This window comes from Lepidochelys kempii, chromosome 10, assembly GCF_965140285.1.
Source record: "Lepidochelys kempii isolate rLepKem1 chromosome 10, rLepKem1.hap1, whole genome shotgun sequence".
NCBI lineage: Eukaryota > Metazoa > Chordata > Testudines > Cheloniidae > Lepidochelys > Lepidochelys kempii.
Genome location: NC_136389.1, coordinates 83,949,340 through 83,975,912, shown reverse-complemented (window position 1 = coordinate 83,975,912; position 26,573 = coordinate 83,949,340). Strand labels below are relative to the sequence as shown.

The 26,573-nt window shown below is 41.5% G+C and overlaps 2 protein-coding genes across 7 annotated transcripts in view; one reads left to right on the top strand and one right to left on the bottom strand.

Annotated features, from left to right (window-relative positions):
* Window positions 1-230: 230 nt before the first annotated feature.
* On the top strand, window positions 231-19,521 carry WDR76 (WD repeat domain 76). 2 transcript variants are annotated; one of them, XR_012154121.1, is made up of 14 exons: window positions 231-337; window positions 1,309-1,722; window positions 3,564-3,656; window positions 5,123-5,178; window positions 7,959-8,085; window positions 9,146-9,247; window positions 9,364-9,407; window positions 9,486-9,639; window positions 12,709-12,864; window positions 14,118-14,335; window positions 15,145-15,297; window positions 17,543-17,596; window positions 18,459-18,599; window positions 18,723-18,784. XR_012154121.1 is itself a non-coding variant. In XM_073304536.1 (13 exons), the coding sequence occupies exons 1-13, from the start codon at window positions 266-268 to the stop codon at window positions 18,976-18,978; spliced, it is 1,899 nt and encodes a 632-aa protein (XP_073160637.1). In that variant the 5' UTR covers window positions 231-265; the 3' UTR covers window positions 18,979-19,521. The 2 variants fall into 2 exon arrangements, 1 of the variants encoding a protein (XP_073160637.1); XM_073304536.1 differs by lacking the exon at window positions 18,459-18,599 and having other exon boundaries at window positions 18,723-19,521.
* FRMD5 (FERM domain containing 5) overlaps window positions 1,486-26,573 on the bottom strand; it is a 303,156-nt gene continuing 278,068 nt past the window's right edge. For 2 of the 5 annotated variants that reach the window (XM_073304544.1, XM_073304546.1), the window contains exons 14-15: window positions 25,855-26,207; window positions 23,040-25,675 (exon numbers count right to left, since the gene is read on the bottom strand). In XM_073304544.1, the coding sequence (XP_073160645.1) occupies window positions 25,628-25,675; window positions 25,855-26,207 (401 nt within the window). In that variant the 3' untranslated portion in view covers window positions 23,040-25,627. Of the gene's footprint in view, window positions 1,878-23,039; window positions 26,208-26,573 lie in introns of those variants that run through there. The other 3 variants (XM_073304538.1, XM_073304539.1, XM_073304542.1) reach the window with 2 other exon arrangements.

Genomic DNA, 26,573 nt, shown 5'->3' with positions numbered 1-26,573 from the left:
CGGAGTCCAAACGCTGGAAACCCCTTGGGGCCGGGGGGGCTGCCGCAGGCCTGGTCCCGGCACCAGCGCCGGAGGGGCCCGCGTTTCCTCTCGCCCGCCGGGGGCGCCTCTGAGGGAAGCGTCGCGCGGGGCCCGCCGGGGCGAGCGGGTCTGTGCGGGCGGCTCGCAGCCCCGGGCCCCCCCGCGCCGTTAGGTAACCGCGCCCCGCCCCCTTGCACACGCGGGAAGGGGAGGCCCCGCCCCCGCCCCCGCCCCCGCCGGGGAGATGCCGTTGGCCGAGGCCGCGACGCTCGGGGCTGAGGAGCCGCTCTCGCCGCTCGCCCGGCAGCGGACGCAGGTCAGGCGGTTGGGGCGGCCAGGGCAGACCGGCCTCTGGGGCGCCTCTTCCGCCCTCAGCGCCGCCCCGGGGACCGCCCCGGCTGGGCTCGCTGAGCCCCGAGCGAGCCCGGCCCGGGGGCGGCCGCCGCCCCGCTCCCTTCCCCGGCGGCAGCGCCCTCCGGCCGCAGCGGGGGCCGCCGGGCCGGGCCCGTTCCTCGGCAGGCTCCGCTCCCTGGCGTTGGGCGCGCCTGGGGGGCGGGGAGCGGCTCCGCCGCCTTTGTACAGCGCCGGGCACCCACGCGCCGCTGAGCCAGAGCGGGCCGGGGCCGGGGCCCCCCCATCCCGGGTGCGAGGGAGGAAACCCAGGCAGCAGTTGCGTGGCCTGGAGGAAAGAAAACGCCGCGGCTGGGCGGGGCGGGGCGGGTCGGGGCGGGTCTGCGCGCGCGGTGCACCTGGGTCGGGCGGGGGGCGGCTCTCCCCGCCGCCCGGGGTCTCGGCCGTGCCTGGCCCCGGAGGACGGAGGGCCACAGCCCTCTGCGAGCCGCGGGGCCGAAGCCGGGGCGATGTTTCCATCCCCGTGTTGTAAGCGCTTCCTGGCCACTGCGTCGGAAGGAGCTGCCGGCGATGCTTGCTCTGTGAGCAGGGACCCACCAAGCGGCTGGGAAGGGCCCTTCCTTTTGGGAGGAAAGCTCCACGCCTTGGGCTCCGCCTATAAGGCAGGAGAAAACCCAGCAGCAGGATTTTATTTTATTTTTTTTTACACTGAGGCGTTTGTATATTTAATATGCCACTGGTTTTCGCATGATTTGTGCCTGGTGCCAGTCCTGTGGAGACAAGTTACAGGAGCGGAGCTCGAGTGCAGGTTTCGGAGGAGCAGCCCTGTTAGTCGGTACCCGCAAAAAGAACAGGAGCGCTTGTCGCACCTTTAGAGACTAACGCATTTATTTGAGCACAGTATGCTTCATATTTTTCTCTACGTCATTTGTGTAGGAGCACACCCCTAAAGACAACCCCGGTATGAGCTATGTATCAGAAAAAGCTGAACGAAGAGCAGTTTTTGGAAAACAAGTGAAAGTTCTTCTCACCCCCTTATCCATGGAAGAAGAGAAACGCAACAAACGTCTGCCCCAGAAACGCTTACTAGAAAAGTTTTCTAGTACTGAAGGGCCTTCAGAAAGAGAACCAAAAGTCAAAAAATCCCGCGATGATCCCACAAGTCAGCAAATAAGAGATGTATCCTACAAGGCTTCTTCCAGTCCACAAGGAGTAATCCCCAGTATGTCTTCACTTCATCATAAAAGTAGGATGGTGTCACCCACAAACGCCTCAGTTACAGTTGATCATGATTCAGAAAACAATTGGGATACAGACAGTGAAGGAAGTAATTCCGATGTCTCTTATGTGGTAAGAAACCAAACATTTTTTGTGACTATATTCTCTTTTGCTTTTAGCTTCCTCTGTATATTCTTAGCCTAGCCCTCAATTTCTGTTGTTTGGCATCTTTTACATTTTGAAACTTCAAGTATTGATGATTTTGTAAACGAGGAACTGTTTGCCCCCTAGAAAATAGCAAAAGGAATAAAATTATTGTACTCTTTTTAAGGGAATGCAATTATTTTACTTCATTTTTTTTAAAGGTAGAAAAAGAAGACCATGTTTTTCATAATTATTCAATATAAGTTATTCATTTTTACATAGCCCTCCGTTTTAGATCTTTTTCTTAACCATACATATTGGCTGTAGATAAATATTAGTATAGTTAACATAATTAATCTTGACAGTCTGTAATGTATGAGAGACTATTTCTTTCAAGCAGTCATAGCTAAACAAAATCCCGACAGCAAAAATCCAACCTAAGGTCTTGATCCTGCCACTGACTCCACATGGGCCTTCCTGAGTAGTATCAGTTTCAGGATTGGCTCGTAAAAGTTTTGTTACCAGAAAAAGAAAATTATTCTATTTTATTATCCTATTGACCAGTATTGTCTTGTCATTTCCTTGTACTCTGTCTGTCTAGCCATCTGTTGTCTCTTCTCTTAAGCTTAGATTGTAAGCTGTTTTGGGCAGAGTCTGCCTTTTTGTTCTGTAGTTGTACAGGATTTAGTACAGTGGGTTCCTGGTCTGTCACTAGGGCTCCTAAGTGCTATGGCAATCCAAATAATAATTTTCAGACTGTACCACATTTCCCTTTTTCTCTAAGGTACCAAGAAATAACACACCGCTTACTCCATTTGCATCCAGTATTTTGCTTATGAATATAACTGAAAGATGTATATCTGAATAACTCCACTCTTATAAAGACTTTAGTTACCTTTAGTTCTAAAAAGGACTCAATTTTTCTATAAACAATACCATAGACAACTATTATAAGACAGCCTAATATCTGTATTGTTGTACATTTCAGTGTTGTATAATTGCCTCAGGCTTTCATTTCTTATTTATCAATGTAATATTAAAGATATTATTGAAATAATTTTAACATCCATAAAGAACTTTGAGACTAATCTTTAACACTCCATCTTCATAAGTGTGTGCCTGAGCTGAGTGTGCAAAACACTCCTATCCTGATACAAAACCAGCTTGGCTTCGGTCAATATGTGCAATTAAAGGTTTTCTAAAGTTACCATATTGACTAGCTCCCCCACATTTTTCTTCAGATCTTCTTCAAAACTCAGCAGGTGTGCCTTCAAGAAATTTTAATTCAGTCACCATTCCTTAAATATCAGTCTCTGGGGCTGGTCTGTTTTATCCTTTCCTGTTGTGGTGTATCTCTTGGGGGGTGGGAGGGAGAATGCTTCTGCAGCAGGGTAAAACAAAGAATCCGCAGCTTCTCTTTGTATTAAGGCAAAATATAAATTTATATTCATGTTTGTGATTGGACACTTTCTGGCCACACTGATGGAGCTCTCTTAAAGCAGTACTGCCTAGGAGTTTGGTGTAATGTGCCACTTTTCCCCTGTTCCTCCCTATTCTGTTTTAACCAGTTTGTCAACTTTCTAGTGTTTTGTGCCTTTTTGCTTTTAATGACCGCATACTTTAACAGTTGTTTGGAAATGGAGGAATGTCAGGTACTCCTTACTATAAAGTAACATTTATTGTAAGAGAAGTTTGGAACCTAAAAAAAAAAAGGCCATGCAACTTTGTACAGTGCTTTATTTTCTCAACAGTCCAGGCCTTTTTTGTGCACTCTGTGTAATATCCTAAACATTATCCTACAGAGTAATTGCTTTTATTTGTTCGTGCAGGATGGATCTTCACAGCTGTCAGCCTATGAAAGAAAAAGACTAAAGAACATTACAGAAAATGCTAATTTTTTTGCTTCTCTAAAGCTGCTTGAGGTTTGTATGATGTCTCCCTAGAATAAGAATAAAATTGTCACTCTAAACATAATAGAAATTGCCATACTAAAACTGACCCATAGTTCATTTAGTTATGAAACATGTCTCTAACAGTGGCCTATACCAGATGCTTGAGAGAGAGGCATAAAAACTTCACAACTGACTTTGCAATGATATATTGCAATGATCTCCCACGGTGATCTGATTATACTTTGCATACTTTTTGATAGGGCTCTATTTTTTTTTGAAGGTGGGATTTAATTCATTAATATGTATAAAGTACTTTAAATTATGGAAAGCATTATAAGTGCTGTGTATTATACTGCTACACAGTGGAGGAAGTAATCCAACAAATTAAAGTAGTGACATTTTAAATGTTATCTACAGACACGGGTCCTGCTCTTCCTCTCCTTTCCAGGTTCCTTCTCTCTCCTGTGTTCTGTTCTGTTCTGTTCTCCCTCATAGGTCCACTCTTGCATTAAGGAGTAAGCTCCTTCCTTGAAAGGTCACTCCTTTATTCACCCAGAGCTGGTTCTGCGCAGTCTCTGCTGTTCGTTCTCACAACAGAGCTAGAAAAGCTGGAGATGGAACTGTTCAGTCCCAGGCGCAGAGGCACAGAGAGCCCTAGCTGGGAGGAAATAGGGCTTATGCTCACCAAGACTCAACCTCTGTGGTTGGGGTAGGAGGGAGTGACTTGAAAAAATCTCCCCAGATGTCTCTGAAGAGCTCAGCGGAGACAAGTTTAAGCCCCTCCCTCCCTCCCCCCCATGTAGCACATTGGATTCCTTCCTACCTGTGTACACAAACCACTCTAAAATTCCATATGTCTAAAGAAATAAAACACTGAACAAGCACTCGGCTGTCCCCCAATTTGGACTTTATCCCTGCAGTTGTATGCTGAATTCAAGTCCCATAGTGATTATAATTATAGTGAATTAAACTGCTGATATTTCAGCTTTTATATATCTAATCCTCTTACGAGTCTTATTCATAAATTCAAAATCTAATATAAGTTTTTATATATTGGCATCTCTTTTAAAATATGATTTCTGTTCAAAGTCACTTTCTCTGGTGCTTCTTGTTTAGGATTTTGTTTTTCTTATCACTGCAAGATGTATACAGCTGTAGAATAGCAAGATGGACTGTATTCTGTTCTTGTTTGCCATCTACATTATTCAGTGAATTTTGTTGGTAGTGGGTAACAACTTGAAAGAACAAGAGGTAGAAACAACTCAGTTTGAGTTTCAGATTTACTCTTTAGTTTGTAGAATTGGAAGTTAGGAAAATTTGACTGGTAAACTGAACAAGTCAGATAATTAATTGAGAGAATAAACACAAAAATTGTAATTTTTAGTCACTTCATAATCACTAGTTTCCTTTAGTTAACTGCATTGCACAAAAATATTCCAAAAAAACCACTTGTTCATCTGACTATATTTCTTACATTTCTACACTTTTCTTTAAAGTCAGCTGCAAGACTTCGCAAAATGGCAACCAAAGGACAATCTCATGGAATCAAAAGGTAAAATAACATCAATATTTAAACAAAAATAAAAATCAACATTTTTTTGCTAATTCTACTTTTTTCATTATATATGTATGCAGTACATATTTAAATCTTGATCTAGGCCAGGGTTTCTCAAATGCGGCCCCCAGGGGCTTGTCTTGTGGCCACAGCCTTCTGGACTGTGATGGGGGACAGGGCAAAGCAGTGGCCCCTTCCCCGAGGCTGCCAGCAGGGGTTGGGTCCTGCCCCCTTCTGGAGAGACAAATGCTGGAGGAGCAGGCTGCTAGTGAGTTCCTCACCTTCCCTGGGGTGCCATCCATTCTCCTCTTGTCCCCCCATCCATTCTCCTCATTGCCTTTGGCCCTCAACGGTACTGTACCCACCTCCCCATCCAGGGCTTAATTTGTCTCTGGGCTTGCCAGGGCTGCGTAAGTCTTCTGCGTGTGAAAAGTAATATTTGTATGTTTGTTAATATCACTTTTCACAACAGCAGACTTAATAGTTAGCAAGTCTTTAAAAAAGCAACCCAAAACACACAATAAACAACAACAGCAAAAGACAAGAACCTGCAAAGCACCTTATTTGTGTTTCTGTTCTGTTTAGTTCCAGTAAAGAATAGAGACAAGTGTACATTATTTTTGAGTCTGCAAAAAATACCAACATAAATAAATTGGAATGATTTGGACATGTATATGTGCATATTTATTTCTGTCTTTCCTAAACTTAATTAGGAATTTTAGTTAAAATTGTAACAGCGGTCACCAGCAAGAGTTGGTGGCTGCACTCTGAGGCCGTGAGAACCCCTGATCTAGACCACCAATTACCTTAAACTGTCCATGTGACTTCTCCATTGGTAGGTTTTCACTTAATGTATTTCTGTACCTCATCCTTTTTTTTTTTTTTTTTAAGAGAAGTAATGGTAGTATGAATGTCTTTCTGGTCAAAATAGCATGAAAGTAGCAATTGTATTTTCAGTGAGATTTCAAGAGCAACTTGTTCTTATAGAATCATAAAATTTAAGGCTGGAAGGGACCTCAAGAAGTCATCTAGTGTGATATCGAGCTTGACGGCTAAGAAGAAAAAAATCAGTCTGATAATGGAACAAAGGGAAAGGGAGCTGGAGAGGAAAAAATTGAAAGGATAAAAGGGAATATTAGGTATAGGTATAATAAGTATAGAAACACTGGCATTAAGTAAAAACAGGAAAACAAGCTACAGGACAGAGGAATAAGAAGAAAATAAAATACAGTATGGAAGACGATGTAAAGGAAGACTAGTGGATAGAATGGAGGCCTGGAGAGAGACAGATTCAACATGTACATTTCAGTAACTGTGGGGTTGGCAAAGTAAAGGCGTATGTGTTAACGGGGTGTATTAGGGCATTGCTGAAAGAGGTCAGAGCTAAGCTTGCATGGGCAACCTTAACTTTGCATTTCCTGATTTCAGAAATTTTGGGTTTTGCTCCACTCACTGTTCTGCCACAGGATGACATACCCCCAAGCAGCTTTAAATTAGTTGTTTGCCACTGAATAAATAGCTAGAGTTGGGGAGCGAGGAGAACAGGGAGAAGGTAGATCATAACTGAAAACCAAAAATGTAATAAAGGTAAACATTCCTAGACAACAAAAAGAACGAGGAGTATTTGTGGCACCTTAGAGACTAACAAATTTATTTGAGCATAAGCTTTCGTGGGCTAAAACCCACTTCATCGGATGCATGCAGTGGAAAATACAGTAGGAAGATATAAGTAAATACACAGAGAACATGAAACAATGGGTGTTGCCATACCCACTACAACAAGAGTGATCAGTTAAGGTGAGCTATTATCCGCAGGAGAAAAAAAACCTTTTGTAGTGATAAACTGGATGGCCCATTTCCAACAGTTGATAAGACGGTGTGAGTAACAGTAGGGGGGGAAATAAGCATGGGGGAATAGTTTTACTTTGTGTAATGACCCATCCACTCTCACAGCAAATCTGGTGGCTGAACTTTGTCCTCACCCATAACTATTTCACATTTGGGGACAATGTATACCTTCAAGTCAGCGGCACTGCTATGGTTACCCGCAAACTGGACACCATTAAATTAGGTTTGAATAAAGACTGGGAGTGGATGGGTCATTACACAAAGTAAAACTATTTCCCCATGCTTCTTTTTCCCCCCTACTGTTACTCACACCTTGTCAACTGTTGGAAATGGGTCATCCTGATTATCACTGCAAAAGGTTTTTTTTTTTTTCTCCTGATGATAATAGCTCACCTTAACTGATCACTCTTGTTGTAGTGGGTATGGCAACACCCATTGTTTCATGTTCTCTGTGTATAGACTTCCTACTGTATTTTCCACTGCATGCATCCGATGAAGTGGGTTTTAGCCCACGAAAGTTTATGCTCAAATAAATTAGTCTCTAAGGTGCCACAAGTACTCCTCGTTCTTTTTGCTGATACAGACTAACACGGCTACCACTCTGATTCCTAGACAACGTAGACTAAAGACATAATGTGGTGTAGTAATTCTTTTGTAGGTAAACACCGTTTGGGATGGCCTAAGTATACTTGGTCCTGTCTCAGCGCAAGGGGCATGGACTAGACAGCCTCTTGAGAGGGTCCCTTCCAGCCCTACATTTCTATGATTCTGTGAGCAAAACACATTTCTAGAATGAATCAAAGCTATTTGTGATATTAGTCTGGGTCAGAGTTCTGGAAATAAAGATCCAAACCTATTTTGGATTTCTTTACCACAGGAACTCATGGCTTATTTGAATATATATTGTTTGACTATTTCCATTCCTCTAGAGTTAAGCCCAAAAAGACAGAAGCTGAGACAGTACGTCGAAGATCTATGCGCTTACAAAGAGTAGATCCATCAGGAGTTCCATTGCCAGAAATTCCAGCACAGCCAGAACCAGTAATTGATGAATATGTAAGATGGTGAAGGAAAAAAGAAGAAATACAGTACAGTGCATATTTGGCAGCTTTATGAAAACATGTTAGATTTTTATTTAGAGATATTGAAATTTTTAATAAATCTGAATGGGTTTGGCTGTGATAATACTTATCCCTAATTGGCTAAATAAGTTTTATTCGATAACCTGGAGATACTTGAGAAGTTTTTCATGCAGCCAATAGTATGGGTCAGATTCTTCCACCCGTGTTCATGTTGAGTAGTACTTTGTTCCATGAAGAGCCCCATTGGCTTCTATGGGACTTCTCAAGAGCAAGAACAGGAGAATATGACCCTGTGAAAGTGATCTAGGGTTGTGCAGAAACAAAGTAAATTCTATTCAAAATGATCTCAACAGAGCATGCTCTGAGAAGTTCTATTGAAAGTAAATCTGATGGTAGAAGTGGAGTGTGCAATAGTTAATTCTGTGTTCTGTGGCTCAAGCTGAAGATATAATACTTTCCCACTTCTGCATAACATTACAGAATCTTGATAGAATGTAATGTATGCTCAGTAATTCATAGATTCAGCTGTGGCAGCGTTAATTCATATTTTTCTTGTTCGGGTTTTGTGTTTTCAGCATACCTTGAATCTAACTTTTCGTTAGCTTATTTTTTTCCTGAGACATGTACTACCTTATTTGAGGAAGTTATACAGCAACATGTAAAACTGTATTCCTATGTGAGCTGATAATTTAGGTTTTTTGCATTACTACGGAAATAACGCTAAATTTCTGCAACATATAGTTGTTGAAGACGATGCTTCTCGGAGTCGGGAGAAAAGGAAAGGGTATAGGAGGCTACCTTTTTACACACTTGTATTTACTATTTCCTGCCCTTCCTTCCTGGAATAAGATATATTTTGATATGAATTTCTTTTTATGCACATTTTAATATCTTGAAAGGATAGATTTATGTTTGTGGCATATATAATTGCTGAATAGCTCCCTTTGCTTATCCATTTTTCTAGTTGAATGAACTGGTTGGGAAGCTGTAAAAGATGCACAGGGTATTTAACATAGTTTCTGCCTTTTAAATAGCCTCAGTTGCCACCTGGACCTCTTCCAATGGTACCTACAAATCAGAATAAGAGCAGTGAATTAACGGATGGGTTTCTGGATACATGGACAAAGATAAGTCAGGTATCCGTCAGAATTCACTAATTTTTTGGGGCATTTAGCCTGAGCTCACAATAACTTTGCCAGTAAATATGTGCCCAAATTTAACTGGTACTTTTTCCCCCTGTCTTACAATGCAGATAAACCCTAATGATACTGAAAAACACATATGTAACTTAGAAAGGTAATCTATAAACAACTTATTTCTGTCAATTTTAACTTTTTGGCGGGAAATATCTAACAATTTAATGATGTTGCCTAGATACAAAGCCAGTCTGAGTCATATGATCCTGAGTGAAGATGCTGTTACAAAAGTTGTCAAAAATAGAATATATTCTGTGGCTATCCATCCTTCTGAAAGCAGGACCTTGGTGGCAGCCGGAGACAAGTCTGGACAGATTGGTCTTTGGGATTTGGTAAATTGCTTGTGTGATATCTCTTTGGGGGAGGAGAGGGTTGTGCTTAGGATTCATTTATTGGGAATCGTATGGGGTGGGAAATCAGATAACTGGTGAGAACGATTTTAGTAAATCTGATTAGTAGACCGTTACTGAAATGCGGTTCCAGTGCTAAGGAGGTAACATCTATGAGACAATACAGTTTTGGGGGGGTAGGCAATATAATCTTTATGTGCATGAGATTGGGATGATGGCAATGAGGGAATCATGTCATCTCAACTAGTGTAAATAAAATTGTTATGCCATCACACACTATCATGCCTTTATTTATGCTACATTGTCTCTCTCATCAACAGAAGTTGGTCCAATAGAAGATATTACCTCACCGACCTTTCTCTCACATTGTAGAACATTATTGAAAATTTGTTAGCAAATCAAAACTACTATTTTTCATATCACCTTGACTCTGAAATCAACTTGTCTTACTTATTCCTACAATCAAAGTTCTTGTCCATGTCTTTCTCTTGTGACTTGATTATTGTAGCTTCTTTCACTTTGGCCTCCCTGACACCCGCATCGGCTCCCTCAGGTTCATACAGAATGAAGCTGCTAGTATAATCTTCCTTGCACACTGTTCTGAATGTTCCAGCTCTCTCTCTGTCTACTCTAGCACTGTTTTTTTCAAATGCATTACATTCCAGTTTCTTGTCCTCCTCTTTAAGACCCTTCACAATTCTGCCTTTTACTACTTATTTGCAAATATCTTGTATTGTGTCACCATCCTCTCTGTTCTGCCATAGATGCCCATCTTAAATGCCCATTTCTCTCTTCTGCAGCTGTTTGCTCTTCCTTTCATGCTGTCCCTTATACATGAAGCCACCCTCCCTGACTTAGTGTGTAAAGCTACTGCCCTTCATGTCTTAAAAACCTTCCTCAAAACCCATTTCTGCCTTGATGCCTCCAAGAAATCAGTCAGCTAATCTTAGCTAGATTAAGAAACTCAAAGATAACTGAATAATACCAGCTATGTATAGGGTTAAAAAAATCTTCATAATTTAGAACCATCAAGTTGTGCCAACCAGTGTTGTTACATGACGAGGCGAAGTATGATCCAGTGGTTCTGATGCCAGCTGTCCCAGGTCCGGTTCTAAGCTTTGCCATAGAGTCACCCTTTGTGACTACAGGCAATGCATTTAGAGTGAAATCCTACCTCCATTGAAGTCCGTGGCAAAACCCCCTTTGACTTCAGAGGGGCTAGGACTTTACCCTTTAGTCTCTCTGTGCCTCAGTTCCTCACCTATAAAATGGGAATAATAGTACTCCCCTACTTGACAGGGATGTTATGAGGATAAAAATGTTAAAGATTATAAAGTGATCATGTACTAAAGTAATGGCGGACCCACAAGATCGTTGATCTCTTAGGTACCTATTTTCATAACGCTTGTCCTCCTTTTCTTCTGTTTGTTAGAATTGTTACGTTGTCTTAAATTCTAAGAGCAGAAGCTATATCTTTATATATGCTTGTATAGCCCCCTGCACAACATGGTTATATTCTTGATTGGTGCCTTTGGTCATTGCTGCAACACACACAAATAATACAGGCCATGGAGTGACACACAAAAAAATGGGAATAAATTGTAAAACCCTCTAAAAATGACCTAATGTAATTTTTCTCTATATCTGTGTTCAGTGTCCATCAAGGATAGGACAAGTTTAGTTTGCAGTAAGGGAGATTTGGTTTGGATATTAGGGCAAAACTTTCTAACTATACGGCTAGTTAAGCACTGGAACAAGTTACCTAAGGAGGTTGTAGAATCCTCATTCTTGGAGGTTTTTAAGAACAGGTTAGACAGAGACTTGTCAAGGATGGTCTAGGGATATTTACGCCTTCCTTATCATGGGGGAATGGACTCTAGATGACCTCTTGAGGCCCCTTCCAGACCTACGTTCTATGGTTGTATAATATTGCAAATCAACAGAACAAGAAACAAATGCTTTTGCCATAAGCCTGGAATCTCCCGTCTCCAGTGGAATAAGGCAGAAATTATCACATTACCACATACAGTTGTGTACATTAGGCCTACAGAATTATCATAATGTGCTTGGGCAACAAGACCTATTCACCCTCTTACTCCAAATGACTAATGATAAAGGAAAAGCAAATGCTACTTTAACCTCCTCTGGAAAGCTCATCCACAAGAGAAGCTTGTGTCACTAATTAAGATGTAATAGCTGTCTTAGTTTTCTCTGAATTCAGTCTAGGTTTACTGAAGGTAGCTCAGTTTGGGGGCAAAGAATAACATCCATAGAAGGAAGAGAGTACCGGAACCAAAAAATAAGCATTTGACTGTATTTTAAATTTTGATTGGATGCTGTAGTGGTATTAGCGTTATTAGAAGATAAGATGTAGGAAAGTTTTACTGTCCAGTTTTTAATTCCCAAATTGAATGTAAACCAATTCTAGCAATAAAAACAATATGATGAAATAGAACTTTACATTATAGCACCTAAATTTTGTTAGTCTCTAAGGTGCCACAAGTACTCCTTTTCTTTTTGCGGATACAGACTAACATGGCTGCTACTCTGAAATAAGTTATAGCAGAAGTTGTAGCTCTTACTCTCTGGGAGGTATAGTAATTATGAAATTGACAGTAAATGTCTAGCTCATGTAACTAAGCCTGTTGTACAGTGATGAAAAGGATGAGGGGAAACAAAGCATAGGCCTGTCAGTAGTATGTTGAACTGTAAATTGTGAGCAAAATCCTGCACTATGCCCTCAGGCAGAACTCATTGACATCAATGGCTGTTTAGCCTGATCAAGGGCTCCAACGACTTGCCTCAGAGAGGCTCAGATAGGGCTACATTTGCAATTTGGACTACTGGAAGCAGTCTTGTTCTATTAGTTTACCTAGCAGAATGAATTTATTGCTGTATGCAAACATTCAGAAAAGATTAGGAAAAAGCAAATCAATATTAGTTGTGATACAGAATTGAGACATAAGTAACTTTTTGAAAGAGCAATAAATGTAAAAGTAGAAATGACATGGTTAATTTAACATTGTGTTAATTAAATCTTTTTATTTTCAGAACTCTAAATCTGAAGATGGAGTATATGTCTTTATACCACATAGTCAACCAGTAAGCTGCATGTATTTTTCTCCATTTAATCCTGTTCATTTGCTATCCCTGAGCTATGATGGAACAGTACGATGTGGAGATGTTACCAGAGCTATCTTTGAAGAGGTGAATGTTCATGCAGTTCCATTATGTATAAGTCTCCTTATGAATCTATCAATATATATAGCTATGAAGTATATTCAGCCACTTAATACCAAAAATAATTTGTTAGCTCCTCGGATTGCTGGAAAGTTTACCAGTATTCCCTCATAAGGCAACATAAAATAACCATAAAAAACATTTTCATAAAAATACAGTCCAAAAAAAAATATGGAAACCACATAGCCAATCAAATATCTGGAAAATTTGCCTTGTTTTTGATTTGACTGCGGTGTTTTAAGAAAACATCCTCATAACATGTCATGGACACCCTCTTTAACTTATTCTCACTAAGGAACTCTGTTTCATGTTAAAATGAGTTTCATCTGCATCTATGTGACTATTTAACCCAGTAAATCTCTTCATTTTTTTTTAAGAGTATATTTTAAAGCAGCAAATTAACAGTTTTTCTTTAGAGGAGCTCTGAAAATATCAATCATGGTGCAACGTAAAACTCCTGTTAGCTTAATTGTTCTCACCCATTCCCCAGACAACTGCTTAGAACTCCACAAAGGGGCCAAGTGACACATAACATCCTAGCTTTGTGGATCCTGGGAAGAGATTTGCAATTCTTCTCTCCTGTTTGCCTGGTCCTGGCTTCTCATGGTCACATGGCTTCTACAAGAGGAGTGCTGCCATTGGCCAGGCTCCCCTGGCGGGCACAGTAATGAAGTCTTAAATTAATGTTGCTTAAAGTACCATTACCTTAACTGTGGATAATGGCCACTATGCTGGGAGACTGGCATGGACAAAGGCTCGTTCTGAGCTTGTTCCTCAAATTCCATGGAGCCTGATCCTCCTTGGTGCACCCCTGGGCCTGGGGTGGGGACAGCCAGTACTACCCATTTCAGTACCCGACTGAGATTTGCTTGGTGAGTCTTTCCTTTGCTTGTGGAAATAGTTGGATGACAAGACCTTATGTGGGAGTTATAAATACTTTGCATTCTGTTCAGTCTATTGTCCAAAATACCCTATATAGAGACACTTTCTGTATTCCACCTGCTCTCATGAAAAAGCTACTTAAATGGATCACTGCTGCTGTTTTAACTGATGTTACTAGCATAATTCAGTGTGAAAGGACATAGCTGTAGTTAAAGCAGATTACATTCTATTGTATACTTCAGTTGCTGTGAAGTATCAATATGGAAATGGTTGATTAGTCTGATTTTATTTTTAACCAATTATACATTGCTTTACATAAATGCCTGTTTCATACTTAGGTGTATAGAAGTGAAGAAAAACGCTTTTCTTCCTTTGACTTCTTGGCAAACAATGCCTCCACGTTGGTGGTAGGACAGTGGGATGGTGACGTGGCTATTGTGGACAGACGGACCCCAGGAACCTCTTCTGAACTTACTGCAAATGTTAATGCAAAGACAACAAGAACTGTCCATGTTCATCCAGTGAACAGACAGTATTTCATTGCTGCTGGTGCAGTGTATGTACTTCAAAATGTATTACAGTGACTTGTGCTTTCAGAACTCTGTGCAGCGGTTTCACAGGAAGGCCTTGGGAATCAGCTGTAAATGGGATCGGTTTGGGGAGAGCGATCATCTACTGATATTTATAATAGGGAAGTTAATTTTTTAACTTAAATATGTATATTCAAGGTTTTTCTGATCATTTAGGAAAACGTTCTACAAAGAAACTTAAAATCTGATATAATTTGGCTTTCCCTAATATTTTGGTGTTGGGAGTAAGAAAAGGACACTATGCGACACTTCAGTTTTGGGAAAAGAGGATTAAAAGTACTAGCACACCCGCAGTTGTCATTTTCATGGATGGTGCCACTTCAAAAATAATGAGTAGCATCTTTTTTTAGGCTTCAGAGGAGCAGCCGTGTTAGTCTGTATCTGCAAAAAGAAAGGGAGTACTTGTGGCACCTTAGCGACTAACCAATTTATTTGAGCATAAGCTTTCGTGAGCTACAGCTCACATCCTTGGGGAAATAAAGGCTTTTGGTAATGGCTTATGAAGGAATTGACATTTGTAATTACTGTTTGCCTTGTGAGTGGTTTAGGGCAGGCTGTACTATACATTCTAGCTCTTAAAAGGCAATTATTATTATATTTAGGTTTTTTAAGGTGCAGCTAGTACACTCTGTTCCTCCACTTACATGGAAGTGAAAACTGAAAATTTAAATTTTAAAGACTATGCAACTACTTGACTTTAGAGTAGTTAGTTAGTTAACTACTTAACGTTCCATAATGATACCTGTTCTAAAATGGCGCTGTGTGTGTCTTGCAGGAATGTTTGCATTTTTGATACACGATACCTGAAGCCTAATGAAAACAAGCCCATAAGCTTTCTCAGTGGACACACAAAGAGTGTTGCTTCTGCGTATTTCTCACCTATTACTGGTAACAGAGTGGTAACAACGTGTGCTGATGATATGTTGAGGTAAGGGTGTGGGAAGGAAGAGAATACAGAAGTACAATTCACTGCCTAATATTTGTTCTTGATAGCTTTTTCTTTACATTTTTAAGTAGAATTTCTTGTAATAGTTTTTATAACTAATGATTTCTTTGCTTACATTTTTGCCCTCATTTCTCTTTAGAACCTACAACTGTGACCATAAATAGACACAGTGATAGGGCTAGCTTTTAAAAAACCTGGTTAATGAGTCCACGTATAGCAGTTACAAGCGCTGAGGTCCTGAATTTCTTCAGTGTTCCTGCTAAAAGTCTGACAAAAGAACTGGTGTTTTTATATGTTGCCTAGAGGTGGATAAAGCATATGACATAATTAGGACTGAAATTGTCGTGGGGACTGTGTTTTTTAAAAAGTCTCACTTTTCATGCTGTCAGTTTGTGATCATTATTTAAATAATCTGGACATCTAAGTATCTGATTACATCCACAAATCGGGTACTTAAATGTTTAAGTAACCTAAATTACATCACAGAATAGTAGGCACAAAATGGGAGGCCTGGTTAAGGCTGAAAAATCAGGCCATATACAAAACTGTCTGTGTTTTAAAAACAAAATCATATTCTTTCAAGAATGTATGCAATAGTCATATCGCTATAACTGACATGTCAGAGAGAGGAGGATGAGAAGACAGTGAAGAGAGCAAAGAGGAAAGCGCAGCAGGCCTCAAGTTGTAATAGTGCACTGGCTTCATCTTCTGGCCCTGTGCTTTACCCCGGGATATTCATGGCAAAGACTATTGCTCAAGAATTGGACTTTTCAGCCACTTGCGATGCTGCAGCACAACAGACAGTAACTGAACTGTGGTGGTGCTTACACCGTCATGGTTCAGAATGGATGGTTGCTATTAATTCATAAATTACGTGTATATATTAGATACTAAGTCTGTGTAGACGGGAGGAAATGCAGCTACACAAATTCTTGTATATTCCTTGCAATACATCTTTACAGCTCCGTATGCACAACAGATATTCAAAGACCTACTCTTAAAAAGTAGGGTGTGATACGGAACCAACCCAGTAGTAAAGACTTCTTAAATCTTTGCAGTTTGAACAAGACAAACATAGAAGTTCAGCTATTCCAGATATATTTTCAAAGGAGCATATTAGTACTGGGTGGGGGTCTGTGTGAGCTTTTTACATCCGGTAACCCTCTACTCCATAGGCTTTGGAGCCAGGAATGGGCACCAGCGCTTTCATAGACTAAGGTTAGAAGGGATCATCATGATCATCTAGTCTAGCAGCTCTCAACCAGGGGTCTGGGACCCCTGGGGGGCTGTGAGCAGGTTTCAGAGGGTCCACCAAGGGGGGTTGGCATTAGACTTGCTGGAGCCCAGGGTAGAAAGTTGAAGCCCCGTCGTGTGGGGCAGAAGCCTGGGGCCTTGAGCCCCACCACCTGGCTGTGAAGCTGAAGCCTGCACAACTTAGCTTTGCGGGGCCCTGGGCAGTTGCCCTGCTTGCTATCCTTAACGCCGGTCCTGACTCTTAATCTACTGGATATGCAGAAAAACAGTTGTGGCACGGGTGGGCCATGAAGTTTTTATAGCATGGTGGGGTAGAGTGTGGAGAGGGGCTTTCAATGCAAAAGGTTGTGAATCCCTAGCCTCTGACCTCCTGCACATTGCAGACCACAGAACCTCATCCATCCACTCCTGTAATAGACCCTAACTTGAGGCTGAGTTACTGAAGTCGTTTAATCATGATTTAAAGACTTGAAGTTAGTTAACTTTTTTTTTTTGGCTGGGATAAACTTGAGTGGTGCTGTGACCCCACATGCCAGGTCCCAGTGCCACTCACTTAGATTTGGAGGGTGTGGGTGTAGGGGCTCATGGGCCAGGGGCATTAGGTTGCTGGTGTGGTAGGGCACCTGAGAGGGGAAGAGGAAGATCAGGTGGAGGAGCAAATCTTTGCCTCCCCCTACCCCAGTTTAAATTGCCCTCTGCAGCCCCTGCTCCGCTCTAATGTTATAAGGTAACAAACTAAAGTAATTCTGTTCAAAAATACAAAAATTTGCTTTAGAATGCGTATCTATTAATGGAATCAGGACTTTAACACCTATCCCTAAATTGGATTTCACAAGTACAGAACCTATTACTGTATTCCAAAACTTGTATTGTCTGATACCTGTAAAATGCCTATGTATATAGTCAGGAAAATCTTGTTTTTATTATTGTGTGTGTGTTTATATATAGTTTTATGATTTGCTTTACTTCACAGAGTCTATGATACCAGCTCTTTATCATCTACGATTTCTGTTCTCACTGCTGTCAGGTAAGGCACATATACTAGTGCTAAGGATCTTGCCTTTTCTGGCTGCTTTGAGTTGCTGTAAAGCTAGCACAACCACCTGGTGGAGAGAGCCGCCAGGTAGCAGAGAGCTGTCATAGTGGCTTTTACTGTGAAAAGGGGGCATGGCGGGGGCTTGCCCTAAACCTGGTGATTCTCCAGCCACTAGAACAGCTATTGGTGTCCTAGGCAGCTGCATAAGAGAGAGCAGCCCTGATGCTGTTCTTTATTAGACGGAGGACTAGCTTTGGTCCTCAGCTAAACCCAGGATCAGGGTTGTATATAGCCAGCTTTGAGTCCACTAGATTTGTGAGGAGGCTTTTAATATCTTTCTGTGTAACTAGAGTATTAAAGCCTGTTATGTCCCTGTACTTTTGAGAAGTTTTCTCATGTTTCAGGGTGTGGTCTCATAGGTGTTTCTTTTTAAAATTATTTTGTAATTCTAAAAATATTTTGCAATTGAACAAGATACTCAAAGCAACACATTTTGATAATAAAGGGCACTGCTTATAAATGGAGATATCTATCTTTTCCTTATTCCCTTTCCTTCATTCCTGCTTCGCCCAGGCTTAAAGCTTGCAAATCCTTTCTGTGAACAAGAAAGGCGGGACTCCCTCCATCATATCAGTCATTGCCACCTCTGGGGTCACTGAGGGGTTGGTATTAATATGGCTGGCCTGAAAGTTTAAAATTTTGCATTTTTTAAAAGGCCTTAATGGTTTTCCCCTGGATTTGTATCAAGACAATTCCAGAGCTTGAGTACCTTTTACAAATAGTTGCTTATTATGTCAGAAGATCTCTTGCTACACTTTTCTTGCCTTTAGTTCTCCTTTTTGTCCTGTTACAGTCCCTTCCTCTAGGTCTGTGAGAGGAAAGGGGTGGCTCTTATCATTAATGTACACTTCTCCTCTGATCTGTTGAGGAGTAGTGTTGAACAGTTCTGAAAAGTACCATTCCCAAACTAGCTGAATATGATGATGGCTAGAAGGTGAGGATAGACGTGTGGCTAATGGATGCTCTAAACAAGAGCACCTGAAATGGCAGTATTTAAATATGCAACTTACTAAATTCAGTGTTTGATTTTTATGTTTTCTTTCATTTTTCTGAATAGACATAACAATAACACAGGACGCTGGTTAACTAGGTTCAGAGCAATATGGGACCCTAAACAGGAAGACTGTTTTGTGGTTGGCAGTATGGCACGCCCAAGGCAAATAGAAATCTTCCAGGACACTGGTGAACAGTTACACTCTTTTTATAATGTAGATTACCTTGGCTCTGTTTGTTCCATCAATGCTGTGCACCCTACAAAGAATATCTTAGTGGGTGGTAACTCCAGTGGTCGTCTCCATGTTTTCAAGGATTGAAAAAGTTGCTGAATTTTTTTCCTACATAAAGTATGTTTGTTTCTCAGGACAAAAATATGCATTACAAGGTTTTAAATTACATTTTATTAATTTGGAAGCATTCTGTATTCTTTTTTTAATAAGTTACAAATATTAAATCTGTAGCAATCCTACTACACCAACCTATGGTGAGTTGTGTGTATCCAAGTATGGGAGAAGCAGCATTCATAATAAAAAGTCATATTTCCTAAAGCCATTTTAAGTATGACCTTTTAACAAATATTTATCATGTATAGCTCTAACATTAGACCTTTTCTAGATTGGGCCTCAACTTGCTTTTTAGATGTAATACATCATGATTGTGGTTTTTCTGAAATTTATCTTAAGCTTACTATACAACATAGTCTGTGTTTCAGTAAAACATATCCGTTTAGTAAAATGTCTGACGTGCCAGGAAATTTTACTCCCAGAATTGTTTAATATGGGTGTGTGTAAATGAATGTTGTCAGGTGCATTAAGAATTGGGTGAAGACAACGATAATAAATAGCAATACATTGAGTTGATCAGTTGTTTTGAGATGCTGCATTAGGTGGGAACTATAATTTTACTTAACGTCTTCACTGATACTTGGAAATGAAAGTAAACAGCACTTTGATGAAATTTCACAGATAATATTGGGAGATGTAGAGCTGGGGGTCATTGTGTGGGTTCATTATTATGGTAGCACCTTCAAACTTGTCTCTGGGATTAAGGTCCCATTGCTGGAAGCACTGTGGATATGTAACAAAGACAACAGTCCCTGCCCCAGAAAGTTCACATTCTAGATGTAGGCTAGGACACAAGTGGTCTAAATACAGAGAGGATGGGGTGAGTTGAGAGGATGAGGTAACAATAAAATAAACAGGGTTTTGCAGAAAAGCACAAATCACACATTGTTGCTTGCCTAATGGTTTCACTGTAAAGTTGACAATAGTTAAGGTTGCAGCAGGATATTCCCTCTTTAAGGTGGCTAAGCTGTTGAATAATACAGTGGAAAGGATTGAGCCTTGCCCTTCTGCAGTTGAGGGATTTGGATCTGGGAGAACAACTGAGCATAAAGACTCTGAGTTCAGTCTGAGTGGAAAGACTTGAGCCATTCAGGATATTTCCATGCTCCTCTGCAGCTGTCTGGAGGCATGGTAGGTGTATATGGTGGTGAATAGTACTAAATGCCACAGAGAAGTCCAGGAGGAAGAGTAGATGCATACCACATAACTATGAATACCAAATGGTCTTCTACCAGATCAACAAGTCTGGCCTGACTGAGAAGGAACGATTCTACTGACTGCTGACAAGTGACATTGGAGTCAGTTTTTGCTAGCTTCTTGATTTTTAGCTTGTGTAGAAAAGATCTGTAGTTGTGACACTCCAGCATCACAAAGTAGTTTCTTTTAGTATTGGTTGTAGTATAGCATCTTTTAGTATGGATGCTAGATCGTCATCGCTGCCTTTGACAGGAGCAGTCCCTTTTAGGAAGGGGCTGCAGATGTTTCACTCTCTCTCCTTTAGCATCTGGCAGGGGGTCAGAGTTGCAGGTGGTGGCACTGACTGTTCTGTGTTTCCATGACGCTCTTGTGCGAATGGGCTCAAACTTTGGAAAGAGGGCATTGTGTTTCTGGTCCTGCTTTCACCTTCTTCTTGATGGCCCAAGGCTATCCCAGATGTGGGTGATTTCTTTTTTTTTCTTCTGGGAAGTAAGAATTCTTGGCAACAGGAGATAATGAGTTACCGGGCCGAGGGGAGATGGTCTGCATCAGACCTCTTGCCTGAGGCAGGTTCAGCCTTACTGCCCCATATTCTCAGACTGTGTTTTGCAGGATAGGACCGCTAAAACCTCTTTGCATAGACACCCCTACTCTGCTGTGGGCCACTGCTCACTGCCCGCCTCCCCTTTCCTTCAAGGGCACAAAGAGGCCTGGAAGGGAAGGAGTGGAGCAGCCAGGGCGCAGAGGAATCAAAGTGGCCACAGGCCTCTCGGCTCATGAGACGCTGTGGCTGAAGGAGTTTAGAGCTGTGTGGACACTTGCACTCGCCCTGCTTGGCCCGCTTTCACTTTCATTGATGTGTAAGCAGGTGCTGAATGAGCTCTCCCCTGACAGCTAATGGTGATCTGGAGGGAAAGACCTCAGAGCCGCCTCTCTGCAGAGACACACCTACTCTGCCCAGGGGATCAGCAGACAGACCTGCATTGCTGAAGTGATTGGTTTTGGGTTAAAATTCACTGTACTCATACAATAAGGATATTTCATTACCACTGCATTCAATATTAAAGACAGCAGGACTATACTTAGTGAGCCCTAATGGGGTGGGGGGGGGGAAGGTGGTCACCCTAACTTTAACCTCTCTCATTGTCAGGAGTAGTGATGCCAAATGTAAGAGTCAGAGGGGGTATTTAAACGGGTCCACACAACCAGGCTTAAAGGTGCCAGAAGCCATTTGATCCTCCCCGTCACTGTTTGGAGACAGCTGACTAGACGCATTGTAGAGGCCTGGCTCCTTCTCAGTGATACGCTGGCCTACAGGCGCAAACCTTAGCCCTGGCACAGAGACAGCGCAGAAGAGATGGCAGCAGAGGTTCCCGGCTCTCCTGTGAAATCACTGATGAGCTGAGATCACTGAGAATGGGATGAACCCAAGAACACCGCTGCCACCATTACTGCTGCATCTCTGATGCTGGGGAGCCATGGCAGAGAAACTGGCAGGCCACCACCTCCATCCCTCAGGAACAAGAGGTGAACACCCCCAGACATGTCCCTCAGACCACACAATGAGTTGAAGTCCAAGGGATGAAAGTCTCTACCATGCCCCTCTTCTGGAAACCAACAGCACAAGGTGGGACTCAGACAACAAGGACACTGCCCAAGATACTATGGGGTGGGTGTTTTACTTCTCGGTGTTGTACTTTCAAATCCTGGTTGCAGGGTTTTCCCAAATTAATGCTGTTTTCATCTTTAAAAGTTTTCTTGTATTCTACATAGACTCGGTATTTGTGAGAGAGCTCTTGGAGGCACCCAGGGTGGTGGTTCGTTCCCCTAGATTACTGGAGAGGTTGGGGGCCAGGGTGAGTGAGTGTGTGAGCCAGCTCTGTCCTGTAAAAGAGGAACCTGTCGCTTGTTGCTGCCTAAACTACCTGGCAGAAGGGTTACACTGATTCACCCTGCAAACATAAAAACCTACAGTGTGATACAAAAGATCAGGCAAGTGTAATGGATACAAACCTTCGTTGCTCAAGTCTAATACACTTCTGGTTTCAAGGGACAAGAGGGTCCTGCAAAAGTCAGCTGAAATGAGGTCACTTTAACACACCGTGTCACCACTCTGCTACACAATGACCTCTCCAGTGGGTAAGCAAAGAAGTTGTGCCATTTTCTGCCTTAAGTTCCCAGCCTGGCTTGGCCTTCACTCTTGAAGCTGGCTCTGTGAGCCGTTTTCAGTCCGGCTTAATTGCTGTTGGCTTCAAAATGCAGGTGCTTTGGTATTCACACTCTGCATGTAGGCTGCGTGTAATGAGTTTAACTGTGATCAGTTAGCCATGACTGGCCCAATGCCCAGCAGAACAGGAAGAGGGAGCAGAAGGTGATAGGTGTGCCTGTCTCTATGATGTGTTAGATTCGTCTTTCTCTATGGGGTCAGCTTCATTCAGGCAGCAATGCATATTTATAATGTGCCTGAATCAGCTCTTTTGGTTCCGTTCCATGTTTCAAAGGATGGATTTTTAGAAAACGAGGATGAAGGCAAAATTGTTAGCCATGCAGATGCATAAAATGATACAGGGAGATCATGCTTGCATTAGGCTTATCTGTGTTTATAATTTTGGAATTTCTCTGCTTAAAAGGCCAAATTCTGCACTGATTCTCCCCCCCAAATGGGAAGTTAGTGTAAGTTAAAGGTGCAGAATTTGGACCCATTGTGTTTAAGGGCCAATTTCTTCAGTTCTTGATCAAGTAAAACTTGTTGAAGCAGTAAAATACTATCATCAGTCAAATGAGCAATTTATTTAAAAATAAAAAATGCCAACTCTTGTTTTCATGATACTTAAATATTTATTTAAATTTAAAAATACTTTTCATGGCACCAATGATTTTATGCTAACTACATATTGAATATGTAGAAAAAGGTACATTATTTTGGAGGGAAAAAAAGTAACTTACAGTATATGGCACATGAAAGGTTAACTTCTATGAAAACTAAGAAATTCACATTTTCAGGTATTTTTACCCTCTACTGCTTTAAAGATGCAGTACACTATTCTTTATTAAGAGCTTTGCTTCCTCTGATAGAAGAACTATCGAAATGACTTTTTCTACAAATGACAGATAAAACGAACAGCTAGCAAAACATGAAACATGGCACATAGAGGGGAAAAACCGTAAGATTAAAAAATTACTAATTGTAATGGTTTTAGGATAAAATGCCAGGTGAAAACAGCAAAAGGTTAAACAAGGTGTGGTATTTATTACTATTCTAAAAGCAGACCGATGCAAAAGTTTTTCAAAGTTAATATTTCATATCTTGTGGTTTTTGAAAATGAAAATGTTTAAAGTGCAACACATTGGAGCTGCACCTGTCACTGAATGATAATGTATTGTTATGACAAACAAGTAGTATTAGCAATTAAAACAATGGAATACTGCATCTTTAACCTAGGATGAAAAATGTTTAGTTGAAGACTATCACTCACTGCATAGAAACACCATTTACAGACTGAGGTAGGAACACTACACTAAAAGTTAATTTTGCTATGTTGCATAAAACAGTGTATATATCCATGTAAAAATCTAGCCTTTCTTCTCCTGTGGTTGGCATTCACAACTTAATATTAAATTGAATGCAAAATCTTTTTCAGCTTTTCTGACAATCAAATGGCCATGGTTAATGTTTAAAGTAAAAATGACAAACTGCATTTAAAAAAAAAAAAAAGATCTGACAGACTAGTAAAATGGACCTTATTTATTGCAGTGACAAATAGTCTGAATCTAATTGACTTTGATTGTTCTCTATATTGATGATTGAGCATTTGGCAAAAAAGAACAATTGACCAGTTCAGGACGAAATCATAACTCATCTTCAAAGTGAATGGGGGGGGGGTGCGTGTGTACACGCACGCATCAGCACTGCTTGAACTCGTGTACAGAGATGGTTGATGGTGCAGAAAATGTAAATCGACTTTTAAAATTGGGTCTATGGCCTCGGCTTGCTTAAAATCTCTTCCCTGAGATGAAATGAAACTCTTGCTAGTCTGTTTTTATTCTGTTTTGTTAAATATGCCCAGCTTCACGAGAAACTGTACAGTAGTGATTATTGCTCCCCTTACAAATGGGCTGCTATTTTTGCCAAATAATAAGAGTCAAGTGTTCATGTCACAATAGAAATTAGTTAATTACACCTTTTCCCCCTAAGGACAGAGCTCATATTTGTCTTGGTGTTTTCCAGTGTTGTCTCCACTTCTGTAATTCTGCTCTTTACCTTTGAAACATTTCAAAAAATCTGCTGCTCTTTTTTCCAAAACTAGTAATGGGTTAATCTGCCATTAGAGTCCCATTCTACAAACAAGTTATTCTCAAAATAATTGGCTTACTCCAGTCATTTTGTATATCATGCTATGTTCATCTAATCCATAAAGTTAAAAAGACTTGATTAGTATCAATAACAAAATGCTATTTTGTTTAAAATATAGGTTTAACAGTTAGTTATTTTTTATACAAAACACGCACAACTTTCTGAGGCAAAACGTATCCCAAATCATCAGGTATGATTCCTAACTACACACCCAGACTTTGTAGAACATAACTGAGTACATTTATCTACTCCCCCCGTATACTCCACTCCCACTGTCGTTAGGGATTTAACACCTCTATAGTAAACGCCACTGTGGTGCACTACAGGTCCAAGGCTTAACATATTCTGAAAAGGCCTAAGTGCTAGGATAGGACAGGTATTCACATCTTTCTATGCTATTTAAAGGAACAGACACTGCCACTCCTGGCTTCCCTGTTTCTTGCCCACTCTGTTGTTTGTGAAAACGTTTCTAAGTTGATAATGATATTGTACCAGATCGCTTTCTAAGGACTAAGCCATTTGCCAGTTAAGAAGCTCTGGGTAGTAAAAGGAGGATCTCTAAAATACTAATTTGAAGGTGGAAGTGCTGTGCACAGAGGCAGTTTTAATAATGAAACAATCTACTAGCATTTAAATTACAACTCAGTAGCACCATTACTAAAGCTCCTGCATAATGCAATATCTCTAGTCTTGGACTAGTGCCTCCGCTATGGGCTGGCACTAATCAGTAGTAATAAAATAAATTCCTCTTATTCAATACTTCCAAAGTAATACACACATCTATGAAAATTAACATCTTAAATTATTCTGCAAACTTCAAGGATTAAAAACTGAATGGTTGAATGCTTCAGGAAAGTGGAGCTCTAAATAAATGCGTTTTTAATCTGGCATAAATCTATCGCTTTCTTCTTCCAGGAACAAACCTCCTAGGGTGCAGTGTACTTTGATTCATGAAAGGAGGACTTAGTTTATGGGCCGATGGTGCCACGATGGGTCCCATTTGCTGGGAACTGGTAGCAGGTATCTTCTGAATCCACCTGGCTAGTTATTAGGAAGTCATGCCTTCAGGTGTCAATGAGCAGGCTCAGCACGGAGCGGACTTTGCAGGCAAACCATCGCCTGAGGGGACAAAAGTATTGATAATGGAATTGTTCAAACTCGGGGGTCTGGCGAATATCACGGAAAAAGGCAATGTCAAGGTCAGACTCGGTAAGGATGATCAGGAGAAGGAGCAAAACAAAGAGGAGTCCAACTGTCACAAGGAGCAAACGGAGGACACTTAAAACAAACTTATTCACCTGTGCAGCTTGTGTCCCGCCATTGCCACCAACACCCTGGCACAAGGCTTTGAACTCGCCTCCCATCTCATCAGCCTCAGTTGCAGTGGGTGTGTTGGCTTCAGACTCCTTTTCTTCTTCAATACTGCAGGGGGCACCATTGATCTGCCTGGAGAGCAGCATCAGCTCCAGGCTGTGTTCTGCCACCGGTGTGGGAAGCACGCTGTCTGCGGGGCTGTAGATCTCGTCAGAGATGACTGCCACTCTCTCGCTGCTCTCAGCTCTGCTGCTCCGCGAATGGGACATGAAAGCATCGCTGTGAGAGGCTGAACGCACGGGGGTCGAGTGAGCGCTGTCCCTCAGAGACTCCAGGCCTGGAGAGGGAAGGACAGCAGTGAGCGTGATGGGCAAGGGCTAGGAGGCAGAAGGGGGTTAGTGACTGGGTGTGGAGCCCTTCTCCTGTATAGACCAACTCTACGCTGCACTTACATCACACTCCAGGAGCTCAGACGGCTTCGCAAATATGAGAGCCACAAGCTGGGTCAGGCAATAACTTCTATTGGACCAGCTTCTGGTGCAGGGAGGAAACTTTCAAGCTTACACAGAGCTCTTCTTCAGGTCACGCATACAAAAGAACGAAGCCTGAGACACTGCCATGGAGGTCATTATTATCCCCATCTTATGGATGGTGAAAACAAAGCCCAGACAGGCTATGGCCTTACGTTTTCCAAGGGTCTGCT

Bases quoted from the DNA above. Each gene is read 5' to 3' on its own strand.
- WDR76 (XM_073304536.1), top strand. From the start codon at position 266: ATGCCGTTGGCCGAGGCCGCGACGCTCGGGGCTGAGGAGCCGCTCTCG. The intron at 8,086-9,145 runs GTAAGATGGTGA...CCTTTTAAATAG, and splicing joins AACCAGTAATTGATGAATAT to CCTCAGTTGCCACCTGGACC. The intron at 15,298-17,542 runs GTAAGGGTGTGG...TTTACTTCACAG, and splicing joins TGTGCTGATGATATGTTGAG to AGTCTATGATACCAGCTCTT.